This window comes from Ovis canadensis, chromosome 12 (genome assembly GCF_042477335.2).
Source record: "Ovis canadensis isolate MfBH-ARS-UI-01 breed Bighorn chromosome 12, ARS-UI_OviCan_v2, whole genome shotgun sequence".
In the NCBI taxonomy this organism is placed as follows: Eukaryota; Metazoa; Chordata; class Mammalia; order Artiodactyla; family Bovidae; genus Ovis; species Ovis canadensis.
The window spans coordinates 83,992,471-84,016,672 of record NC_091256.1 but is presented as its reverse complement, the minus strand read 5'-3'; the positions used below and the strand labels follow the sequence as shown (position 1 = coordinate 84,016,672).

Here is a 24,202-nt window from a genome sequence, read left to right as displayed (position 1 = left end):
GTGGCTCAGAGTGAGAATTCAAACCCTAGCATCTAAGACATCATGCATTCCATTATCCAGAGTCCTGAAACTCAGCACAAAGGGCAGCCAAGTCCCAGTTCCAGTGAACTAAGAAGAAACAGCCAGCTGTACAAGAAGCAAGGACTCTGTGCTCAGAACACCCAGCCTATGGTCCACAAAGGCCAGATCCTCAGGCAGCAAGCCGAGACACCACAACTGATGCGAGCGATTGCTCTGGTGCCAATGGTGACCTCAGATTTATTGCTTTAGAGGCTAAGGTCACAGGCTAAGGCATTCTCCAGAATGAGCACAGACATGCCACCCCCTCCTGCCTTCCCCCCATCAAACACCGGGAGTCTGTTAGGGCAGAACTGCACAAATGGGAAACACCCATCAAATGCGGCAGGAATATTAACTTCACTGGGAAGCCTTTATATGCCATTACTTTAGAAAGGATTCCTTGTTAGTCCTACCATTAAACAATTAAATTGTCAGAGATGAATTCTGTGCATGTGTGTGCAGAGCGGGCGTGTGTGTGCGGGATGTGTAATTTCCCACTCAGGTGATGTCTGCGGCAGGTCGGTCTCTCTCTCTCTCTCCACCTCAATTGTATGCTTTCCCCTTCACATTGTTGAAAATAAATACATCTTCCTGGTGGCATAAGCAGTTTTTGTTGTGAACTTTGATATGCCTACGCATTTTATACCACTCAGAAACTAGGAGTACAAAATGAAATGCTCAAAGAGGAATCTGTCTTCAGCTAGCCCCCTGCTGAAACGTGATTCCTTATTCCCCTTTCCTGACACTAGTTACTGACACAATCAGTCTACTTCACTGGCACTGTGTACACAGATGTTGTATGAAATGATCTAAATCAAGCTGGTGCCTACAGACGGGCAGAGGGATGACCATGTGCCATAATTCCCTTACACTTTCATCCTAATTAGAGCTTTATGCCCTCACAATACCGATTTCCTTCTCCTTGTCTGTTTTAAAATGTTTGATCTGTGGAAATCAAATAGGCTTGTGAAAAGCACACACATTCTGCTTAAATCCATTGTTGATTTGTTCAGTAAAGAGAGAGCATATCACTTACAACAAATTGGGTAATATTTAATAAATAGAATTATATCCTTGCCTTTGTCAGCTACCAAAATGCTTCTTTGAGGCTTTAATATTTTAAAAACAGCAAAAAAAAAAAAGGAATACACCAAGATGAAAAGACCCCTGGAAATTACACATATATAAGGCAAAAAAGCGGGCCAAGAAAATAAAGCAATTTCTATAAATCCTCAAGCTCCTGAAATAACCATGTTGGATAATTCTCTATATGCCAATGGACTTATTAGTCACTTACTAAATGCTTCTTGGTAGGATGGCATCAGTTCAGTTCAGTCAGTCACTCAGTCGTGTCCGACTCTTTGCGACCCCATGAACTGCAGTATGCCAGGCCTCCCTATCCATCACCAACTTCTGGAGTTCACTCAGACTCATGTCCATCAAGTCCGTGATGCCATCCAGCCATCTCATCCTCTGTTGTCCCCTTCTCCTCCTGCCCCCAATCCCTCCCAGCATCAATCTTTTCCAGTGAGTCAACTCTTCCCATGAGGTGGCCAAAGTACTGGAGTTTCAGCTTCAGCATCATTCCTTCCAAAGAAATCCCAGGGTTGATCTCCTTCAGAATGGACTGATTGGATCTCCTTGCAGTCCAAGGGACTCTCAAGAGTCTTCTCCAACACCACAGTTCAAAAGCATCAATTCTTCGGCGCTCAGCTTTCTTCACAGTCCAACTCTCACGTCCATACATGACCACAGGAAAAACCATAGCCTTGACTAGACGGACTTTTGTTGGCAAAGTAATGTCTCTGCTTTTGAATATGCTATCTAGGTTGATCATAACTTTTCTTCCAAGGAGTAAGCGTCTTTTAATTTCATGGCTGCAGTCACCATCTACAGTGATTTTGGAGCCCCCCAAAATAAAGTCTGACACTGTTTCCACTGTTTCCCCATCTATTTTCCATGAAGTGATGGGACCGGATGCCATGATCTTCATTTTCTGAATGTTGAGCTTTAAGCCAACTTTTTCACTGTCCTCTTTCATTTTCATCAAGACGCTTTTTAGCTCCTCTTCACTTTCTGCCATAAGGGTGGTGTCATCTGCATATCTGAGGTTATTGATATTTCTCCCGGCAATCTTGATTCCAGCTTGTGCTTCTTCCAGTCCAGCGTTTCTCATGATGTACTCTGCATAGAAGTTAAATAAGCAGGGTGACAATATACAGCCTTGACGTACTCCTTTTCCTATTTGGAACCAGTCTGTTGTTCCATGTCCAGTTCTAACTGTTGCTTCCTGACCTGCATATAGGTTTCTCAAGAGGCAGGTCAGGTGGTCTGGTATGCCCATCTCTTTCAGAATTTTCCACAGTTTATTGTGATCCACACAAAGGCTTTGGCATAGTCAATAAAGCAGAAATAGATGTTTTTCTGGAACTCTCTTGCTTTTTCCATGATCCAGCAGATGTTGGCAATTAGATCTCTGGTTCCTCTGCCTTTTCTAAAACATCTGGAAGTTCACGGTTCATGTATTGCTGAAGCCTGGCTTGGAGAATTTTGAGCATTACTTTACTAGCATGTGAGATGAGTGCGATTGTGCGGTAGTTTGAGCATTCATTGGCATTGCCTTTCTTTGGGATTGGAATGAAAACTGACCTTTTCCAGTCTTGCAGCCACTGCTGAGTTTTCCAAATTTGCTGGCATATTGAGTGCAGCACTTTCACAGCATCATCTTTCAGGATTTGAAATAGCTCAACTGGAATTCCATCACCTCCACTAGCTTTGTTCATGTATGATGGCATAGCTAATATCAAAATATAACCTGTTGTTCTAATATTCAGCATCATAAAATGTTTAGATTATCTGTTTTATAACAATGTGAAAGTCAAAGTGTTAGTTGTTCAGTCATGATGGACTCTTGGCAACCCCATGGAGCCTGCCAGGCTCCTCTGTCCATGTGATTCTCCAGGCATGAATATTGGAGTGGGTAGCCATTCTCTTTTCCAGGGGATCTTCTCAACCCAGGGATTGAACCTGGGTCTCCAGCATTGGAAGTCAATTTTTTACTGTCTGAGCCATGAGGGAAACCCTTATAACAATGTACTTATCTGGAAATAAGTAAAGGGATTTTGAAACCAAAATATAAATAGCTATACTTTCTCCACAGACTGCTCCTCTTTGGGGTCTCATTCCCCTTGGCTTATGTGGTTTTTTTTTTTAACAGATGACAAAATTATGAATTTTAGATCCTATCCTTGTTTATATGGTGAGATTTCTATTTAGGCTTTAGATGAACTGGAGTCCACTCTGCTGGCCAGCTCTGGATCCCCTCACATGACCCTGCCACCCTCTCCCTGACCTCACCAAAATCTGTCTTCAAGTTACAGATGGAACACTGCACCTCTTCATTCAGAAATTCACACTTCTGAACTAGAGCTCTGGCATAGCTGGACCCATGTGTTTAAGTTTTTGGTCAAGAAAAAACATTTTGGTCAAGAAAAAAATCAATATGCCATTGATCTCAAAGGAAGGAAAGGAATGAAGGTGAAAGAGATAGTTGCTCAGTTGTGTCTAACTCTTCGAGACCCCATGGACTGTAGCCCACCAGGCTCCTCCGTCCATGGACTTCTCCAGGCAAGAATACTGAAGTGGCTTGCCATTCCCTTCTCCAGGGGATCTTCCCAACCCAGGGATTGAAGCTCAGTCTCTTGCGCCTCCTGCATTACAAGCAGATTCTTTTCCATTTGAGCCACCAGGGGAAGGAATATGAGTAGAGAAATCTCCTTGGAAGAAGAAAAAAGAAAATAGAACAGAAAAAAGTGAATACCCAGAAAGTATTCATGCAACCATTTTTCATTTATTTACTATCTCAGTTCAAATGTAAAACATTAAAATCACCCCGCCCCCGACATACACATACTTTGACCGTTTCTTGCTCACATAATTCTGCCTTCTGACAATAGCACTGCCATCTTTCCATATATGAAGATTTAAACCTTAGAGCTAGTTTCAATCAATCCAGTCCCTTATCCCTTGACCACACCATCTAAGCACTTACTGTTAAACCTCACAGGGGTGGGGAGGGTCCTCCCTCCCTGTCTCTGGTCTCTGGTTATCCAAGTTCCACCCAACTTTCATGCCTCACATGACCCATCTTTTCCCTGAAGACTTGGGAAGAATATACACTTGGGGGTGATATACACCCAAATACCACACTCTTGTATCTAATATAAGATTAACCGCATTAAAAGTGTTTTAACAGAAACTTTTGAGCGGCAAAAGTTATCAAATTTGTTGAAAGAACATCTCTTTACAAATTCTTACCTATTCACTATTATAGGTGCCCATAAAATGTACCCCGAACAAGGGATCATATATGTCGTGTGATTTCCATTCAGAAATAATAATTATTGGCTCATATTATATCTGAAATCATGTTATTAATTATTAATTACTTTGATTAAAATTTGTGTGGGTATTTAGGAGATTCCTATTACAGGACAAATATCCCTGAAAGAGATAACACTCCAAGCTCATTATCAATGATTTACTTCTTTTCAGGGATTTTCTCGGGATTCTTTGATGAAATATCAAATCCCCTTCTACCTGAGATGGTAAACCAGTAGATTCAGTCACATGAGAAAACACAGCACATAACCACTTCTGTACTGGGATACTGGGACAGCGGGAAAGACTGGCTGCTACCCCACATCCACCACCCCCATTCCAAATTTCTTCTTTAAATTTACTCCAAAGGAGACTTAGTACACCATTAAATACAAATATCCCTAAGAGAGGTCACACATAGGCCAAAACAGTATTTTCACCTCTGAACAAATGCATTTAGCAGATTCTTCAGGTGTTGACTCAAGCTTTTTAGTCGTAAATTCTCCGTCATGTCTTCAATTACTTCGTCAAGTCCTAAGACTTCAACCTCCACAGTTATTGAAATCATCCTAAATTTTTATAATTTCCTCTCAAATTCTATCCTTGGCCACCCCAGAATATTCAGATGTCTGTCGGATATCTCTGTCTGTTCCATGAACATTTCATACTCAATAGAAGTAAAAGCAACCCACTCTAATCCTTTCACACTTTCCTCTTCTCAATTGTCGTGGGTTCACTGAACTACTTGGTACCTCTAGTAGAAACCTCAGTTACCTTTCACTCTTCCCGTCCCTACAACCAATGAATGATAATATCCTAAAGATTCTAACACTGCAACATCCATATCTGTCTCCTTCTTCCACTTCAGGGACCACCACTGTAACACAGACCTCCATTTCCCCTCACCTGGGCTGCTGAAACACCACTCTGCTCTACACGCTCCTCTTTCTAAAGCTGGACTTCGGCTACGTCATTCTCCAATTCAAAATCCTTTATTGTTCCCCATGGCTTATTAAATTAAAATCAAACTCATCTCGGCTTTCAATGTTTATTATCCTGTGACCTCATCTACCTTCTACTTTCACATACTTGTTTTTTACCCCTCCAGTAAAACTGGAATACTCCCTGTTGTCTGAATATGGCTTTTGCTTTCCAACCTATGTGCCTCATATGGCTTCCTCCACTTGAAATACTTTCATCCAGTTTCCATTTCCACTCATTAAGAGTCTATCCTTCAAGATCAACTTCAGATTTTACTTGCTTCACTAAGTCCACCTGAAGTTTCCCACCACTGATCGTCTATACCCTGAATTACTAAACAATACCATTATTTTATGTCTGCCTTTTGCTGTGCACTATGTTGACAACTCCCTAAGTCTGGGAAGTGTCTTTTTCATCTCTACCTCACCTGCAGTCCCTAGACCAATGCCCACATATAAAATGCACATAATTCTTGACAGTTTCTGAGCAAGTTTGCATGGAAGATGAGAAAGACAATAGAGGAGTTCCTGGCTTCTGAAAGGGTGGCTATGTGAAGAAGTGACTCTACAGGGTCCTGGAGAAGACCTTTACACACAGTTTGTAACCTGAAGACTATAGCTTAGGACAAACATCTCGGCAATGGGTGGAAATCTGCATTGGGGGGAAAGGCAGGCCAGTCCAGAGCACTAGACCCACTTGGATGAAAACACGGTACTGGGAATTTTCAAGGAAGATGGCAGCATGAAACAGTTTGGGTGCTTGGGGATCTTGGGAGTGTCTTCAAGTCCTCGAATGCTCCAGGGCAGATAAGAGCACTATGTCTGTTTTAGCCTTGTTTGGGTCTCTGTACACATGTGAAACTGTCAGTCAATTGCTCAATTAATCAGTAAATACTTCTTGAGTGCTTTCAGTACGCCAAGCATTGTGCTAGGTGCTGGAGACAGGTGAATAAAACAGACAAAACGCCCTGCCCTCAAGGACCTTTTTAGTGAGAAGTGATAAATAGAACAAATGCATAAAATACAGAGCTTGTTAGAAGGTGATAAATTCTTTGGATAAAAATAAGATATGGAGATGAAATGTTAGTATTTTGAGTAGAGCAGTCAGGCTTTGTTAAGGTGATATTTGAACAAAGACCTGGAAAAGGTAGAGCACTGATCCAGGCATCTGTCTGGGGAAGCAGTATTGCAGACAGAGGGGACAGCCGGTGCAAATGTCCTGAGGTGAGCACAGGCCTGACACCCCAGAGCCAAAGTGGCTGGAGAGTGCGGGGTCAGAGGAGTCAAGGAAGACATTGTTTCTACACGTCTGTGTAGGCCACTGTGTAGGCCCCTGTGGAGACGTGGTTTCTACACTGAGTGAAATGGAGAGCATTTAGGAAGAATCTGAGCAAAAATTGACATCATCGGCTATTGGGCTGGGATTGAATATAGAAATGACAAAAGACCAAAGCAGGGAGACCAGGTAGGAAGCTATTGGAATATCCCAGGCAAGAGTGATGATGGTGGCTTGACCCAGGATGTTGGCAGCAGAGATAATGAGAAGTCATCAGAGTCTGTATGTGTGTCCTCAGTCGCTCAGTCACGTCTGACTCTTTTACGACCCATAGACTGTGGCCCGCCAGGCTCCTCTGTGCGTGAAATTTCCCAGGCAAAATACTGGAGTGGGTTGCCATTTCCTACTCCAGAGGATCTTCCCAACCTAGGAAGATCCCAACTCAATGTCTCTTGTGTCTTCTGCATTAGCAGGCAGAGTCTTTACCACTGCGCCACCTGGGAAACCTCTAGAAAAACATTAAAGCTAGATCCTTAAGGATTTGGGGGTATATCAGATATAGAGTGTGAAGGAAAACAATGTCAAGGACGACTCCTATGTATAGTATGGTTTATTAACTGGAGTGGAGATTATTAAGGAAGGTGTAATTGGGGTAACCGAGACAATTAGGGATTTTGTTTTGGATCTGTAAATCTTCTGATGTCTTTAAACATCTAAGTGGAGTCTGGAGATCAAGAGAAAGATCTCAACTAGAGATCTAAATTTGTGAGTCGTTAGAAATGTAGATAGTATTTGAAACCTTGAGACTGAGGGTTTTCCACACAAGAGTAGTTTCAAGAAGAGACAAGGTTCAATGACTGGGCTTTCAGAGGTCACAGAGAATCAGTAAAGGAAACGGAGAAGGAAGAACCAGTAAGGTAGGAGGAAAACCAGGTGTGTATGTTGTCCTGGAAACAGAATAAAAGTCTTCAAGGAAGACAGAGTAATCAACTTGTTTAAATGCTGTTTACAGGTCAAGAAAGATGAGAACCAAGAAAAGCCCTTTGGATTTAGCGATGTGGAGGCCACTGCTCTCATTGACAGTGATAGTTTCAATGGAGCAATGGGATAAGAAAGCCTAACTAGAAAGGGTTTGAGAATAAGAGAAGAAGAATTGGAGAGATTTAATATTAGATATCTCTTTTTGTTGTTTAAAAAAAAAGATTGCACTTAAAAAAATGCCAGTAGCTCTTTCCCGGCTGGAACCATGGAGGGTGCAGAAGAGAAGAAAAAGAAGGTTCCTGCTGTGCCAGAAACCCTTAAGAAAAAGCGGAAGAATTTCGCAGAGCTTAAGATCAAGCGACTGAGAAAGAAGTTTGCCCAAAAGATGCTTCGAAAGGCAAGGAGGAAGCTTATCTATGAAAAAGCTAAGCATTACCACAAGGAATACAGGCAGATGTACAGAACTGAAATTCGAATGGCTAGGATGGCACGAAAAGCCGGCAACTTCTATGTACCCGCGGAACCCAAATTGGCGTTTGTCATCAGGATCAGAGGTATCAACGGTGTGAGCCCAAAGGTTCGAAAGGTGCTGCAGCTCCTTCGCCTCCGGCAGATCTTCAACGGCACCTTTGTGAAGCTCAACAAGGCATCAATTAATATGCTGAGAATTGTGGAGCCATACATTGCATGGGGATACCCAAATCTGAAGTCTGTAAATGAATTGATCTACAAGCGTGGTTATGGCAAAATCAACAAAAAGCGAATTGCCCTGACAGACAATGCATTGATTGCTCGATCTCTTGGGAAATACGGAATCATCTGCATGGAGGATCTGATTCATGAGATCTATACCGTTGGAAAACGTTTCAAAGAAGCAAACAACTTCCTGTGGCCCTTTAAATTGTCTTCTCCACGAGGTGGAATGAAGAAAAAGACCACCCATTTTGTAGAAGGTGGAGATGCTGGCAACAGGGAAGACCAGATCAACAGGCTTATTAGAAGGATGAACTAAGGTATCTACCAGGATTATTTTTGTGTTCTGGTTAATAAACAATTGAAACAAATTGAAATGTACTGTCTTGGTTGACTTTTACCTTTCCTTTGCAAATCTTGGTGCGACAAGATAAAGTCAAATCAACCGCCTGGCCTCTTGGATGCAAAACTTAGGGTTCAGCCTGTGTCTTGTGAAAAACATTCCTTGGGTTTATTGAAGATTTTCCTATACAAAAAACATCCTGATTTTCCATTTTCAGTTGGCCAAACTGGGTCTAATCTAAGAAAGCCTATTTCATAGGCCTTTGTGCATGATGAAAAGTTCAGTTTACAGATTAAAAATGTTGCAGAAATTCAAAAAAAAAAAAAAAAAAAAAATGCCAGTAATTCATACTTCTTATAACCCAAGTGGGCACTGTGTCCATGGTAATCTGAATATGTCAAATTTTACTTGAGAAATTCCCCTTTCAAATGACAAGTTTTTGAGAAATGAATTTCAGCAGTTTTAAGTCTGGCACTCTCTTTGTTCACTGAGAAAAAGCAATCACTGTCTTCAGTGAATTTGCAGCTCAAGATATTTTAAGTTTCATAATCAAACTTCTGTCTTGGAACTTCATACGCACACACACACCCCCATCCAAGAGTGATGACATCATAGCTCTCAGGTTGAATATTTCAACTCATAAATTACATTCACTCATTCCAAACATTTCATTATTGATTTATAGCGAGTCTTTTCCTTGTGCCATAGCCACCACTTACTCACTTTAAATTTTTAAATGACGTTTCTTGTCCCACGGACATCTGACTGCCTCCTCTACTTGTAGACATTAGTTCATGCTGTCAACAGTTGAGCACCAAATCTCGACTAACATTAAGCTTGAGATTAAAAGGAGACCAGGGAAAGCTTTCAGTAAAACATGCTAACCTAACATATCTGAACAAGACAGGGTCAAGTTCATACTCAGAACCACAAGGGTACTGTGAAGTAAAATGATATCATACTTCTGTTATGATGTCATTTTTTATAACATTAAAGCCAAGAGTCCTCCCCACCCAAGGGCAATGCCAGTTTCCCAGAAGGCTCATTTCTCAGAGCCAAGGCTCCAAAGATGCCAGTGCAACCCATGCTGATTCTTAGGTCTCGTGTTATTTCTCAATTTTATGCTTAATTTGCTCCTTTTGGTTTTACGCATTTTGACACAGCCAAGGGTATGTGGGGATTTCCCCATAGTCCTTTAAATGCTATAAAACTTTAATATAGCGAGATAAAAACAATAATAAGCCATGCCTCCAAGCCCTCACATTTAGTTCTTTGAGTTAGACACTTATTTAGATTTTCAAGTACTTGTACTGCTTTAAATGTCCTTGTGTCTTTCCTTACCCTCTATCCCCTCTGAAATGAAAATTACATTTTTACCCATAGAATGTTTACAATTCCTAAATTATCATTATAATGGCCTATACATGAATCACCCAATGCAATTTAATCTGGTTCAGGATAAAGCCAAGATGGATGCCCAATTCCCAGTTTTAGGCTTGCAATTCTGAAACATCTTTTGGGAAAAAATGAAATAGTGCTCCTGGAAGTCTGTTGAGTTAGTCTGTTTTCAGCATAATTGCCTTCTCTCAGCTTCCTAATACCCTTAAAACCTCTGAGAGTCTTTAATGTACAAAGTTCAACAAAAATACCTTCAAAGCAGATTAGTTCTAATTATGTTTAATATTTGTTTGCTGCTTTATTGAATAAACTACATTTGCTTTAAGAAAAAAAATTCACTTAACTGCACGTCAGTCACCCAAATTTTAAGCATAGGAATGAAATGGAAAACATTTATTACACAAATTTAATTACAATTCTAAGAAATAAACATGCAAATTAGATAGGGTTCAATTTGCAGATGCTAATCCTCATCCTTGATCTTGTTCCTTTCCTCCCTGATTTTCAGTCTGTGCCTCTTCTTGATTCCTAGGGAGCCAGGCAGCAAGAGGTTTGGTTTTTCACAGTCGGAGGATCACTGTTTTAAAGAAGTGTTATATTTAGCACATCTGGCATAGTAGCAGTAAACAAACATTATAGTCTTTGTAACACTTTTGCGCAGGTGCCTTCCCCCCATTTTATTAGGTCTCTGCCTTCCAAGTTTCTGCGTTCATTGCACCTGAAATGACCCATCTCGACTATGGAGGGGTCCCTAGACAGAAGTTATGAATTAATGTTTCAAAAAAAACAAACTCCAGTGGAGCCCAATATAGAGGAAAATTACTATTTGCAAAATAATGTGATTCCGGAGCTTATATTACATTCTCTTGACCAAGAACAACCTCCTTTATTACTTTTTTTTTTTTTCCTGGAGGTTTTCCCTGGAGGCTCCCCCACCCAGAAAGAGTTGCCAATTCCAGTTGCAGTCGGACCAAGGGTGCTTTTTTGATACACTACACACACACAGCTCCGGCGGGGAACGGGCGGGGGCGGGGGCGAGCGGCGAGGGGAGAAAAACTGCTCGGGTCCTGCAAACACAGCTGTTTCTCATCTCCGTTTGCTGTGGCAAAGGAGAAGAAAGTCTTTTGCAAAGGGTGGGAAAGGCGCAGAATTTTTTTTTTTTAATCACACGCATACACAACAACAACAAAAGTAAACCAAATTTTTTAAAAAGAGAGAAGACATCTCAGAAGGTTGCAGGGTGAATATAGTCTTCGGCTGCAGCCGAGCCCCCCCAGGGCGAAGGGGCCGGAGCCCGGGAGCGCGTGGGGTCGGGGCTGCAGGCTGGAGCTGGGCCCGCGTGTCCCCGGGCACTGGGAGGGGAGGGGAGGGAAGAGGAGGGGAGGGGAGGGAGGGAAGGAGGGAAGGAGGCAGGGGGCGGGCTGGGGTGGGGGCGAGGGGAGGGCGCCCCGTGTGCTGCCTGAGGAGCGGCGGCGGCGGCGGCGGCGGCGGCGGGAGGGAGGGAAGGAGGGAGGCGAGCGGGCGCGCTTGTCATGTTGCCTCGCTCACCCTGGGGGCATCGTGCAGAACCTCTCCTCGGAAATCCACGGGGAAATGGCAAACAGGATTGACGGGTTTCACACGCTCCTCGCTAGACAGAGCCGCTCATTACCATAACCGTCTGCAGAGACGGCGGCGCGGCGCCCCAGTCGCGGCGGCGGGACCTGCCGGGACCCTCGCCCGCCGCGCACCCGCGGCCGCCACCAGCACCAGCACCCGCACCCGCACCTCCCCGGACCGGGCCGGGCCCCGCACGCGCGGAGGTGCACCGGCGGCCGGGCTGGCGCCGAGCCCGGAGCGGGCCAGCAGCAGCTCGAGCGCCGCGGCCGCCGCCGCCTCCCGGCTGACCCCGCGGTAAGAGCCGGGCTGGGCGCGGGCGGCGGGCGGCGGCCGGGGGCGGAGAGGCCGGGCCGGGTTGGAGGGCGACGGCCGGTCCCCTCGGGCGTCTGCGGTCGCGGACCGGCTCCCCCGCGACCCCCGCGACCCCCGCCGGCCCGGCGATCGCCGAGTGGGCGCGCACCGGCCGGAGCGGGACCCGGGCGGCCGGTGGAGGGGGTGGAGGGGTGGAAGAAGGGGAGAAGCCGGAGAGCCTCTGCGCGCGGAGGCGGCGCGGGCTTTTCTCCGCGGGGCTGGCGTGCGCCGCGGAGCCTGTACCCGGGCGGGAGCGGCCGCCGCCCGCACGCGCACCGAGCCGACTCTAGGGGCCGGTGGGGACCGCGGCTCCGGTGACACCCTGGGGTCCTCAGTAGCCGCTTAGTCGCCTATCCCCGAGTGCAGAGTCAGTAGGAGGCATGCCCCACCACCACCATCCCCAAGGTCTGGATAACGCCGCGGCGGTTGGCAGGTGGGGAGGGAAGGACGGTGGATGTCAAGAGCGCGCGTTTGCAAGAAAAAGGAAGAGCTGCAAGAGCTGACACCTTCTGTCCCCCCCCCCCCGCCACCTCCGCCCCCGCACCCTCCCCGGCAGCCGGGCCGCGCTGCGGGCGGCGGCGGCGGCGGCTCCTCTGTCCTCAGCTCACCTCCCTGGCGGGCCCGGTTGCTGCCCGCCTGGTCCACGCCTCCGCCTCTCTCCTCCCTTCCTCCCCTCCCGCCTCCGCGGCCCTAGCAACTTTCCGGAGTGTGCCCGGCCGGGACCGCAGAGGCGGCGGGGGGCAGGAGGAGGAGCGGGGAGAGGCGGCCGCGCGAGCCGAGGGTGGTGCGGGCCGGGCGGGAGGTGCGGGCCGAGTCCCGGCCGCTCGGGTCCCGCGGAGGCGGAGGGCGCTCCCGCAGCCCCGGGGCTCCGGGCGGGTTTGGCCGGCGAGAGAAGGGAGGGCCGGGCAGGCATCTGCTGCGGGCTGGAGCGCGGGCCGGGGCCAGCCTCGCCAGAGCCCTGCCAACCGCCGTGAGTCATTTCCTTGGAATCCTACCTTTGGTGTTTATTTCCCTTAGAAGGAAACTTGGTTTAAAAAAAAAAAAAAAGAAAGAGTAATCATAGCTCTTATTCTTCAGGAGAGGCGCACGGCTCCAGCACCGCGGAAAGACAACTTGCCTTTGTTCCCAGACACTTGGGGTGGTGTTTACTTTCTCCCGCGGCGGACTGCCGGCGGAGCTCTGCGGGCTTTCCCCCGAGAGGGGCTTGGGATGGGGCCCCCGACCCCCGGGGGTGTGTCACTGTGGGGACTCGGACATCGACTGCTGCCCACCTGCAGAGGGTGGGTCTCCAAACCTCAGACCCCAGTCTTGGGCGTGGGATGGGGAGACCTGGCACCCCGGGCTGGGCTTGGATCCCCGGGTCCCCCACCCTCATCCCCCTCTGGTTTGGCACTCCCATTCCCAGCCCCAGGATCCGACCTAAATCTCTTGGCCTTTCAAAGCAGCAGCTGAGAAATGTATCTCCCAGGGCAGACAGGTGTACTGCAGAGACTGCTAGAAAAGCGACATCTGCCTGTTCGGAAGGGTTGAAAGTTTTTATGCCACTCACCCAGACCCTGCCACCACCAACCCGAGCTTGTTGATAGCTTGTTAGGGACAGTGTCAGATCAAGGGCTTGATTCCACCTGGGCAGGATATCTAAGACTGACAATCTCAAAGACATATTGAAAATACCAGCTCTTTTATTTCCGTGCTTTTCAGTATTGTAGTTAGACCTCTGAACTGCTCTAATGCTCTTCATAAAATGTTTTCCAGTGATGGATGAGAGGGATGGGGTGGGCAAAGAATGACTGAGATCCCCTGTTGGGTGGCAGGCACCACTGAATCTGCAGCTACCCTGTCCTCTGTGCCAGCCACCCCTATTAGCATCATAATGGCTCCTAGGAGGGAAGCAGCCCAGCTCATCTGGAAGAACCATAGTGTGTAAAACCAGCTGGTAACTTTACTGTGAACATTTGCTGGCAAAACTTGACACCTTAGCCCTGGGCCTTTGGGGAATGCTTGAGGTGTCATTCTGCTACCTTGGCTGACAAAACAGACATGCAGGAGCCTGAGGAGAAAAGATTAAGGGCTTTCTAGTTTTTATTTTTTTAACCCTCTTAGAGACAAAACACACTTTAACACCTTTCTTTTGCATCCACTCACTTCTGATGTTAAAAAAACAAAATCTACCATAAATGTGCATCTCTGTGACTTTATGTAGTATTCACAGCTGATACATTTGTGAATTTCAACTTCTGAACTCAGTGGCAGAATTACAATGTAAATCTCATTGTACTGAGAAAAAAAATGAGTTTGGATGTGTACACAAAATACAAATAAAACGATCATGTGATATCATGGCTTACTGCCCCATCCTCCAGTTCTTCATGAACATTGAACTTGCCTCCTTAATTTACTAACATTCCAGTGTAAGTTCTAAATGGACTAGGAAGACTCGATTGCAAAATTTCCTCCCCGCTCCAAATAATTCCAACTTATTTATATTTTATTCAGACTTATATAAAGTACTTGTGGAACTCAGCCCCTCCAGTTGAGGATTTTGTGTGTAAAAGTTTCCCATTCAAAAAAAAAAAAAAAACTTACTGAAACTAGATAGTATAAAAGAAAGAAACAGCGAAGATAAAAACTATTATGCCATGATTCAAGCTCAAATGCATAAGAGTAGAATTTCACGTGCCGGAAACAATACTAACAAATAGAAACACTGAAATCCTTAACCAAAAAAACTATACAAGGATAAGTCATTAAAATATAAACAAACTCTTACTAACATAAAACAGCACAGGGCCCATATAATGTCCTATTAAACAAAGGTAATTGCTGCTAGGGGCCTGCAAATGTTTCTCTTGTCTTAGGGGTATGGATTTGTCAACCTGCTTTAGTTTATATGTAATAAAATTTCCACATAGGCAAAAAATGTGGATCTTATTCCCAGAATCCAACACAAAAATAAGTGTAAATTTCAAGTGAGAAAATAACTGTTGCAGTCAATGAGACAGGGCTATGGACTCTGAGAAAAAGCTCTGTAATTCTTGTGCTCCTGGCAGTGGCACCTCCTGATAACAACTGTCTCTTCCAGTAGGGTAAGAAATTGGACCATTTCATGAGAGTCTTCCAGGGAACAGATTATCATGAGGCTTGATACCTTGTTTGGATGCTGAGTTTGAGCATCTGTTCTTTTGGGTGATAGAATGGCTCAGTTTGTGAAATCAGTGTGATCTAAATTTCTTGATTGATGATTCAAAGAACAGAATAAATGGTGTGTCCGACCATTTCTTTTTATAGAACTTTTTTTCTCTTGAAATAAGGTTTTCCAGCAAGTCCTTGCTGCCACTTTTAAAAGAAAGGGGGTGGGTGGTTCAGACAGGGAGGCCTGGCTTGCTGCAGTCCATGGGTCGCAAAAAGTTGGACACAACTGGGCAACTGAACAACAAAGGTGTGTTAGTGGCCTAAATCAGCTGGGTCCTCGTCGTAGCCGCTGACCTGGACATCTCCCCTGTATGTCAGAAGGCCAGGCTTCCTCCTCCGGTGAGGTTGGGGAAGAATTTCAGGTCTCAGGGAGAAACCTGGGTGGTGGATGGAGTCACTGCTGCGAAGAGCTGCTCGCACGGCCAGAAGGCCATTTCCACTCAAGCCATTTCCCTTTCGCCTGCTGCCTTTCCTCCTTCACCTGGAAGTGGACCCTTGTTTTAACATGTAGGTGATAATAGTCTCCTACAAGACAACAGTAGATTACCCTTACCCCCAAAACATTACAAGCTGTATAATTTGGAGAAGAAAGCAAGAACTAGACCCTTAGCGTCTTTTTCAAAGACAAATCAGTCTTCAAGAAAGCAGAGGACTGCCCTGGTCACATCACTCTTTTTGACCATTCTTTAAATGGCACAGTGATAGTGGAGGTTTGGGTCTCAAAGGAGTCGGGCAGCTAATAAGGCACTGAGGCTGCTGGCTGTCACCACTGATCTATGGCCACGAGACCTTTTGGCTTCTTCCCCCTTGCACTCACTCTGGACCCCACCTTAAGCCCTACTTAGGACCAAGTAAAGACACTGAGCCCCCAGGAGAACGGCCCTACCACCCCAGGTGCAAAGTAGCCCAGGGCACATCTTAAGGGCAGAGAGGTCTCCCAGTCTCCCCGCACACCCTGGGGAAGGGTGTGAACTGCGCAGGAGGGCAGTGGTGTGCTGCCTCTTGGAAAGTTTCTGCCTTGTGTCTGAGCTTTGCGGTGTGGAGTTGTCGGCTGCCTCTGGCCCTGAAGCCCTGGCTCCTGTTTAATATTCCGCCTGCTCCGTTGATGTTGTGCTTGGCTCCTGTGGGACTGCAACTCACGGCTGGAAACTGGAGCCAATTTTCTGTCTTCATCTCTCAGTGTTTTGACTGGAGGCAGATCCAGTTCAGGCCGATCAGGGCTGGTGGAAACAACTACCAAGTGTGTCTCTGTCTGCTTCGCTTTGGGAGAAGAAAGTGGAGGGAGCCCCAACATGTTGTAGAGGAACTGGCTCTTCGGAAACCGAGGAAGAGGGGGCCACGGGCAAGTGGAACAGACCAAACCTGAGAGCATCAGATGGAATTCCGCTGAAGATTCCTGCCTCCCCCAGCCTTTTCTTTTGATTGATTAGTGGATTTCATCAAAGGAGACTCTCGGGGGACTTGACTAGAAAATTGATTTTGCCTTATTAATAGAAAGGAAGCGGCAAGGGTTTTGGCCTTGCCTCTTAGGGGTACATTTTCTGCGGGAAGGTCAGGAGGAAAATGTGTTTAGAAGGCAAGGCAGCTGTCTGGAAGAGGGCTGAGGGGAATCTGAGAACAATAAGAAATGGGGTTTTAAAGATCCGCCCATGAAATGCAGATTGCTGAACACAGAGGCTGAGCTAATAGCTGCAAGAGAGTTTACCGAGATTTTTCTTTGAAAAAAATAATGTTTCAGGGCAAAGAGGAGGAGCAAGATGTAAAAGTTTCCCAAAGCAAAGGAAGGAAGATGCCAAGGCCGTGCTCTGGCTTGCTCTTGATTAGGGCTCTTTTCTTTCTTTTTTTTTTTCTTTTTCTTTTTTCAGATCTGAGGCTGTCAGAGATGACTCTGGTTCTGTCCATGAATAGATTCTGCGAGCCCATTGTCTCGGAAGGAGCTGCTGAAATTGCGGGGTACCAGACACTATGGGAGGCTGACAGCTACGGAGGCCTGAGCCCCCCGGGGCCAGCCCAGGCTCCCCTGCAGGGAGACCGGGGAGCCGGTCCCCCCCTGGCAGGTACTGCCTTTGACCTTTCCCTGCTGCCCTCTGTGGCCAGACTGGTAGATGAAGGTGGTGTCTAGGGTGCCCTCAGCTCAGGAGGGTGCTCCAGGGACTCCAAGGCCCCAAGGAAAGGGCCAGGAGTGATGTTAATTGCATGCAGACCTGAGTTTCCGTGAGATGCTGCTTCAGGTAAAAGTCAGGCATTTGTATTTTTAAGAGACCCAAAGCAGATCTTGAAACTCTTCAGTCTGACTTTCAATTTTCTACCTTCTGGAACTGTGTGGCTCTCTCAGTGCTATACAAGCCCTCGGTGGGCTTGACAATGAAATCTTTATCCCATGAGACATAAAGGAATGTGCCCTTTGGGCCAGCAGCTATGTGGCTCTTCTTTTTATTAAGCACACAATTGCCTTTGGTATTATAGGTAAAAAAATTTGTAAGCCCAGAAAAAAATATGTTCTCCCTGATTCATTAGTCCTATGCTCTAAGGTGAGCTCCTTTGGATTTTTGTGTGCTACTAGACTGGAAAAAAATCCAAAACCTAAAATGAAAACAAATACTTGGTGATCCCCGATTGGCTAAAAAGGAGTAAAAGCTTGGTCTTTGAAAATTAGACCCTATTTCCATTCATGGTTAATATGTTGGATTTTTGAGAGTAAAGAGGACTTTTGTTACCCTGAAGTTTAATTTTAAATGAAAAAAATTTGAATTTCATATTTCGAAAGAAGGAATATTATAACTCCAGTGTACAGATAATCGTTTGTTTACTTACTGAGAGCCAGCAATATTTAAAAGTTGTTCAGTTATTAGTGCTTACAGTTAAAGATACATATGTTTGAAAAATGGTGTTATCATGAATTTAAGTAAATAATCTGAATAAATACAATATTATTTCAGTTATTACACTACTTTCCTTTTTGAATTTTACTGTTTCCCTGTGCATAGAATTATGATTCTGAATATTTTATAAATGCTAAAATATGTCATTTTCCTCTATAATTGTCTAGAAATCCTTGCCTGGCCTGGGTCACAGGATTCCTCATGATAGCAACTATTAAGACTAATGTTTATTTTTAATCACCACATGTACAGACAAATACGTAGCCAAGTTATCTTCTAGAAGGCAAGGAAAGAAAAGCATTTTGTTTGGAGAACCTCTGGCAAACCGCATGTCATTTGTCATATCTGATTTATTACCACAGGATCACATTACAGGGGAATTTCAAATCCTATAACAACATCCAAGATCACATACTTTAAGAGGAAGTATGTGGAAGAAGAGGATTTTCACCCACCACTCAGCAGCTGTAGCCATAAAGTATGTTTTTTTAATAGTCATTATTTTTATTAAGAGTTTAAGATACTTAGTAACAGTTGCTTGATCCATTTCCAGAAATTAAATTGTTCCACCCAAGCAATGAAAATGAGCCACTTCTCAGCAGAGCCATATTAATCGTTGTCACTTTTTGGGGTCCTGTGTTATTTTTCACAAGTATTTGAAGAAAGAGCCAGCAAGAACTCCTCTGTCCAGAAATAACAGAATTATATAATCGAAGGAATGCCTTATTTTTTTACTAATGATTTCATTTTTCTCGAGTTGCATTAAGGGTTCATGGTAACTGGCACTTTCACATGTGCAGAAATGCACTTGTTCTTTCCAGACCTGCTCCCCGTCTCTGAGCTGAGGCTCCCACGGCCAGTGCCACCTCTGCCCACACGGGGGTAGTCACCCAGGAGTTTTCCTGACTCCTCTGAGGTGGACTCTTTATCCTTTGAATGTGTGCATGAAAGTAGCAGTGTCCTTCACGGTACATTCATTATATGTTTTCTTTGTGAAAATATATAATTCATTCCCAAGAGAAAAACCAAAGCTAACTTTTTTTGCATGAATAAGAAGGAAATGACAGGATTGGGAAAGCACATAGAAGTCTACAAGTGGCTGTCTAAGCTTTTGAAATACCAATGCCTTTTCCTATGGTTACCTTCTTTCAAAAACTATGTGCTAACTTAGTCGAGGAGAGAATAACCCAGGCCGTAGTTGTCTGAAATGCAGAGAGGATGTTTAATTTCTTTCTAATTCATCTCCCTCTCTTCTCACTCCATCGCCCCCCGGCCAGCCTTTCGGTGTTGCTCTGCCCCTGCTCATAACAGGACATCAGCACGCATTGGCAGGCACTGGGCCTTCCCGTGTAGTTCCTGCCTTTGGTCAGCTTGGGCTGGTTTAATTCACAGCTCCTGAGGTTAGCTTTTTTTTTTTTTTTTTTTTAAATGACCTGGAAGAGCTGGGCCCCAGGACAGAAGCATTTTATGTCCATTTTGGTTTCTGTGCTGTGGCTGTAGCAGTTTTCCAAACTGCTGCTAGTTTGTGCCAACCATCACACGGTAATGGCATCACACAACCTGGGAGCGAGTCCTCTGATTTCTGGTCTGCATCTCTCCTGCCCAATTCTAGAAGAAGCCTACTGTGGCCCTGCAACCAGCAGTTCCCTTTAGGGTTTGAACCTCTTTCCTTATTTTTGTCCCTCTATCAGGCAAAGATAATTGTACGAATGAAACCCAGAAAAACAGCACAGGAAGCATGAGCTCATACTCCTGATGTCTTGCCAGGGTTTGAAATATGCTGATGACCTGCAACTTGGCATCTTCTAAAAAGCATTTATTGACATGGAATAGATGAGTGTGTGTGTGTGCATGTATATTTGTGTACACACATATAAAGGCCCAGAGTTTCCCAGGTGGCGCTAGTGGTAAAGAACCCACTTGCTCATGCAGGAGACATAAGAGACACAAGTTCGATCCCTGGGTCAGGAAGACCCCCTGGGAGGGCATGGCAACCCACTCCAGTATTCTTGCCTGGAGAATCCCATGGACAGAGGAGCCTGGCGGGCTATGGTCCAGAGGGTTGCAAAGAGTCCATAGGGATGCAGAGTCAGACAGGACTGAAGCAATTTGGTGTGCACATTAAGGCCCAAGTGTCCTAAGAGTCCAGCTTGATGAATTTCACAAAGTGTGAAATAGCCATGTAACTGGCCTCCAGATTAAGCAACAATGTAACCAGCAACTTAGAGCCTCCCCAGTGTCCCTTTCTAGTCACCATTTCTCAGCTCTCCAAAGAAACTCCCCCTCACTTCTAACAGCATAGGTTAGTTTTGTGCTTTTCACCATCCCCCTCACTGCACCATAAGAGAGCGGACATCCTGACCTGTCCCTGCCGAGGTCTGAGTTGTGGCTGGATTCCCCAGTGCTCAACATCACCAGTCAGTCTGCTAGGAAGGGGAAACATTAGCAGCCCCCAGGAGAGCATCGCTAAATGAACCCGAGGGAAACCAGACCACAGCATCCCCAGGCCCAGAAACTGCCAAGAGAGAAATATGCTGGGATGATATTTTAATAAAGGCCACTTCCTAAGCTTTCTCTTCCCTTTTTGATTTTTAGACCATCTCAATCTTTGAGGAGCGAGCCCACATCCTTTATATGTCCTTAGAAAAGCTAAAGTTTATCGATGATCCTGAAGTGTACCTCCGAAGATCTGTGCTTATAAACAATCTGATGAAAAGGATCCATGGAGAAATTGTCATGCAGAATAACTGGTGCTTTCCTGCCTGCTCTTTCAATGGCGCCTCTGCCCAGGAGTGGTTTATGGCTCAAGACTGTCCTTACCGGAAACGACCTCGGATGGCCAAAGAGGAGTGTGAAAAGTTTCATGCCTGCTGCTTGTACCAGGAATGTGGTGGTCACTACCTAAATTTACCCCTTTCGGTCAATGCTAATGTCGGAAGTGCCTCCACCACTGCCTCCTCTTCCTCCCCCTCCTCGTCTTCCTCTTCCTCTCCCCCTCTGCCTTTACCGAGCTGTTCCCACCAGGTGGATTTTGATATAGGCAGCACACCTGTTTACAAGGGTGATGGCCAGATACCTGCCAGTGAAATCTTTGTTACTAACGTCCGGTCACTTGGTGTTCAGGAAAAGGCCAAATTAAATGATGAGAAAGTAAATGATGATACCAGCAGGGATGGTGGCCCCCTGAGCCATGGATCTGTGGGCAACGACCTTGCTTTTGAGGGCAAAGGCCAATTTTATGATTATTTTGAGACTGGATATAATGAAAAAAGCAGTGTAAGTGAGTCTTGGAAAAAGTCCTTAAGGAAAAAGGAGCCTTCACCGAGTAACAAACTGTGCTGCAGCAAAGGACATAAAATATGAGCCATCTTCTCACGCAAACTTTGAAGCATGCACAGCATGATCAATTAGCTCTCATAAATTTTATTTTGAATGGATTTTATAGTTTTGTACAACTGATACAATTATGCCATGAACATGCCATGTCGTTTAAATGCCTGGAGAGCAGATTGCATAAAACATCTGTATTGTAGGCATCGGCAAGCTACTCATAAATGTGGTGACGTTACCGAGAAGACAGTTGACTTAATGCTTAAACGTATATCTTAGTTTTCTTACCGAGAAGATCAGCAGATTAGGCTGGGGGACAGTGTGCCCTTGTGCTATTTCCACGACCCGCAAGGAGCCTGTCACTAGCGATGAACCTTCCACCTGTTTGCCAGTTAATTAGGTAGTTATTTGGTAAGCAAATCAATATAACCAGCAAAGGATGTCTGCTTCTTCTCTGTGATACAGTATTTTTTTCTGAATAAAAGACTGAGGACAGGGAGCTAGAAGAAATGGCTTCCTGGTGCTGTTAAATATTTGGATTCAACCGTCTTGTGTGACAGAGGAAAATAGGATAGGAGGAAATGAAACACCTGACCAGGGGCAACAATCAAGGACATGAGTAGAGGGTGATCCCTGCAAGTTCCTGGCTTGCCTGTGATGGGTGATGAGGCTTTTAGAAAGGTGTTATACAGGGCGATTTTTGGTGCCTTACTTTATCTTAATTTTTGCCAATGTGAAAATTAAGGATAAATCAGAGTACAGCAGGGATTTAACAAACAGGAAAAAAAATACAAACAGGGTGGATCAATATTGTTTGGAAATCTTTAACGTCGAACTATTGCGTTCAACTTTTGATTCAACATCTCTATTCTTCCTTTATTTTTTGATGCCCAATTGCTTTTGGATTTGGCATTTTTAGAAAGGGATGGAGGAAACAATAGAGAGAGCTGTTAGAGACCAGCACTAGCTGCTCAAGCTTTTCTATGGCAACGGTCTGTTGCTGGGGTTTGGGTTTTCTGGGTTTTGGGTTGTTTTGTTTTCTTGTCCAATGAAGTTCATGAACCAGTAGCATGCATCATACTTTAATCTGTTTTGCATCATTTCACTTGTTTAGATTATAAAAGCATGTGGTTTTTTATATATGACTTTTGCTGTTGATTACGAAGCACAATGTTAATACACGATGTGGTGATCAATAAGGTTTTATCTTAAAGAATGTAAAGATTTTCGTTTGGGGAAAGTTATTTTGGAGAAATGGGACTCAGTCGGCAAAAGCTCCTATGTATTTGGCCAACATTTTTCTCAGTCGTTTTTTTTCATGTGTACGTTGGCAAGAGTGTTCAGAGGGGCCCCTCTGACCATCCTTCCTTCCATGCCAGCTAATTCCTCCTGCTAAACTCTATTTCCGTTTCCGAGGTTACTGACTGACTTGGGCCTCCTTACACAATACTTCACAGGAACCAAATTCCAAATGGAGGAAATAAGTTAAGTCCTCCCCGTTTCTCCAAGATAAAGCTTTTTTTATTATTGCTATTAATATTAAATATAGGTCTCATTCATACAGTGTATGAGTAGGATCGTCATTTGGACAATGTCCACAAGGACCAATTTTTAAAACCCGTTCTTGTGTTATGGCTGAATAGTCTAGTGATGTTTTGTCCTTTATTTTCAATATTTGATAAACATTTGATGTTGAAAACTTAGATGATAGATGCTTGTATATGAATGTGTTGTAATAAAGTGAGGTTTTCTTGATATATATTTATTAAAATGATCAAAATTCATTCAGATTTTCGTATTTTAATGACTGTTGGCTGTTTCTCTTTTCCGTTGCTCATTCTCCTTTAAAAGAAAAACTCAAAGTCACTAGAAATTGTCACAGACAGTGGCCACACAGGCATTTTCAGAGTTAGAGAGTGCTTTTTGAGAGGCCCATCCAACAGGTGTTCTAGAATGGTCCTCGTTTGTAGGTTTAGATTCCTGTTGATTTAAGAGCATAGTGTGACATGGTTGGTGATGGATAAGGTTTTATCTTAAAGGATCTGAAGATTTTTTGGCTTTTGTGAAGTTTCTGAAGAAAAAAAAAAGAGCATAATATGAAGTCATAAATATTGAATCCTAACATTCTTTTTGAATTGTCAGATTGTCAATTGACAGTTGTCATATATAAGTGGTTAAAACAGCTGTGGAGGTATTCCATTTAATTCTGTATTATTGTTGTTCTTAGAGGCTAATATTGCACTTGGTAAGAGAGGCGAGCTTGGAACTTCCCTGGTGGTCCAATGGTTAAGACTCTGTGCTTCCATTGCAGGGGTGAGGTTCAGTCCCTGGCGGGGGAACTAAGACCCTGCATGCCACCTGGTGCGGCCAAAAATATCTTTTTAAAGGGAGTGGGCAAGCTAGTTGGAAAGTAATTTGCCAAAAGCAGCATTCTTATTACGAGCATACTACATCATGGAAATTTGAATATGAAAGAAAGGACTTTTGTTTTTAAACCCCGCCGCTGCCCCCCCCCCACCAGCCCAGCGTTACCAGATAATGGTGGCCAAAGCTAAAGATAATGGTGAAATGATGGAGTTGGTGATTTTCTAGAGAACGCACGAGCGCTTCTCTGAAGGATGAGACCTGCCTTTGAATCCAGTAGCATTAAAATGCATCATAGTTCGTAATCAAGTTTTTGACTGTAGGACAGTTCCAGCATACTTAAAGGAATACATTTTCTTTAAAGAAAAAAATA

General features: G+C 44.7%; 2 protein-coding genes across 4 annotated transcripts; both read left to right on the top strand.

Moving 5' to 3' along the window:
- The first annotated feature begins 7,927 nt into the window (after positions 1-7,927).
- On the top strand, positions 7,928-8,820 carry LOC138416177 (large ribosomal subunit protein uL30). Its single transcript, XM_069544974.1, has one exon. It carries the CDS (start codon positions 7,943-7,945, stop codon positions 8,687-8,689), a length of 747 nt encoding a protein of 248 aa, XP_069401075.1. The 5' UTR covers positions 7,928-7,942; the 3' UTR covers positions 8,690-8,820.
- A 2,743-nt stretch (positions 8,821-11,563) lies between these two features.
- On the top strand, positions 11,564-23,255 carry SERTAD4 (SERTA domain containing 4). Of its 3 annotated transcripts, none has more exons than XM_069544238.1 (4): positions 11,564-12,004; positions 17,119-17,310; positions 18,498-18,613; positions 20,731-23,255. In XM_069544238.1, the coding sequence occupies exons 2-4, from the start codon at positions 17,136-17,138 to the stop codon at positions 21,496-21,498; spliced, it is 1,059 nt and encodes a 352-aa protein (XP_069400339.1). In that variant the 5' UTR covers positions 11,564-12,004; positions 17,119-17,135; the 3' UTR covers positions 21,499-23,255. The 3 variants fall into 3 exon arrangements, with proteins under 3 accessions (XP_069400339.1, XP_069400340.1, XP_069400338.1); XM_069544239.1 differs by lacking the exon at positions 11,564-12,004 and adding an exon at positions 16,457-16,595; XM_069544237.1 differs by lacking the exon at positions 11,564-12,004 and having other exon boundaries at positions 16,900-17,310.
- Positions 23,256-24,202: the final 947 nt, after the last annotated feature.

Bases quoted from the DNA above. Each gene is read 5' to 3' on its own strand.
- LOC138416177 (XM_069544974.1), top strand. From the start codon at position 7,943: ATGGAGGGTGCAGAAGAGAAGAAAAAGAAGGTTCCTGCTGTGCCAGAA.
- SERTAD4 (XM_069544237.1), top strand. From the start codon at position 16,983: ATGTTTCAGGGCAAAGAGGAGGAGCAAGATGTAAAAGTTTCCCAAAGC. The intron at 17,311-18,497 runs GTACTGCCTTTG...TTATTACCACAG, and splicing joins AGCCGGTCCCCCCCTGGCAG to GATCACATTACAGGGGAATT. The intron at 18,614-20,730 runs GTATGTTTTTTT...TTTGATTTTTAG, and splicing joins TCAGCAGCTGTAGCCATAAA to ACCATCTCAATCTTTGAGGA.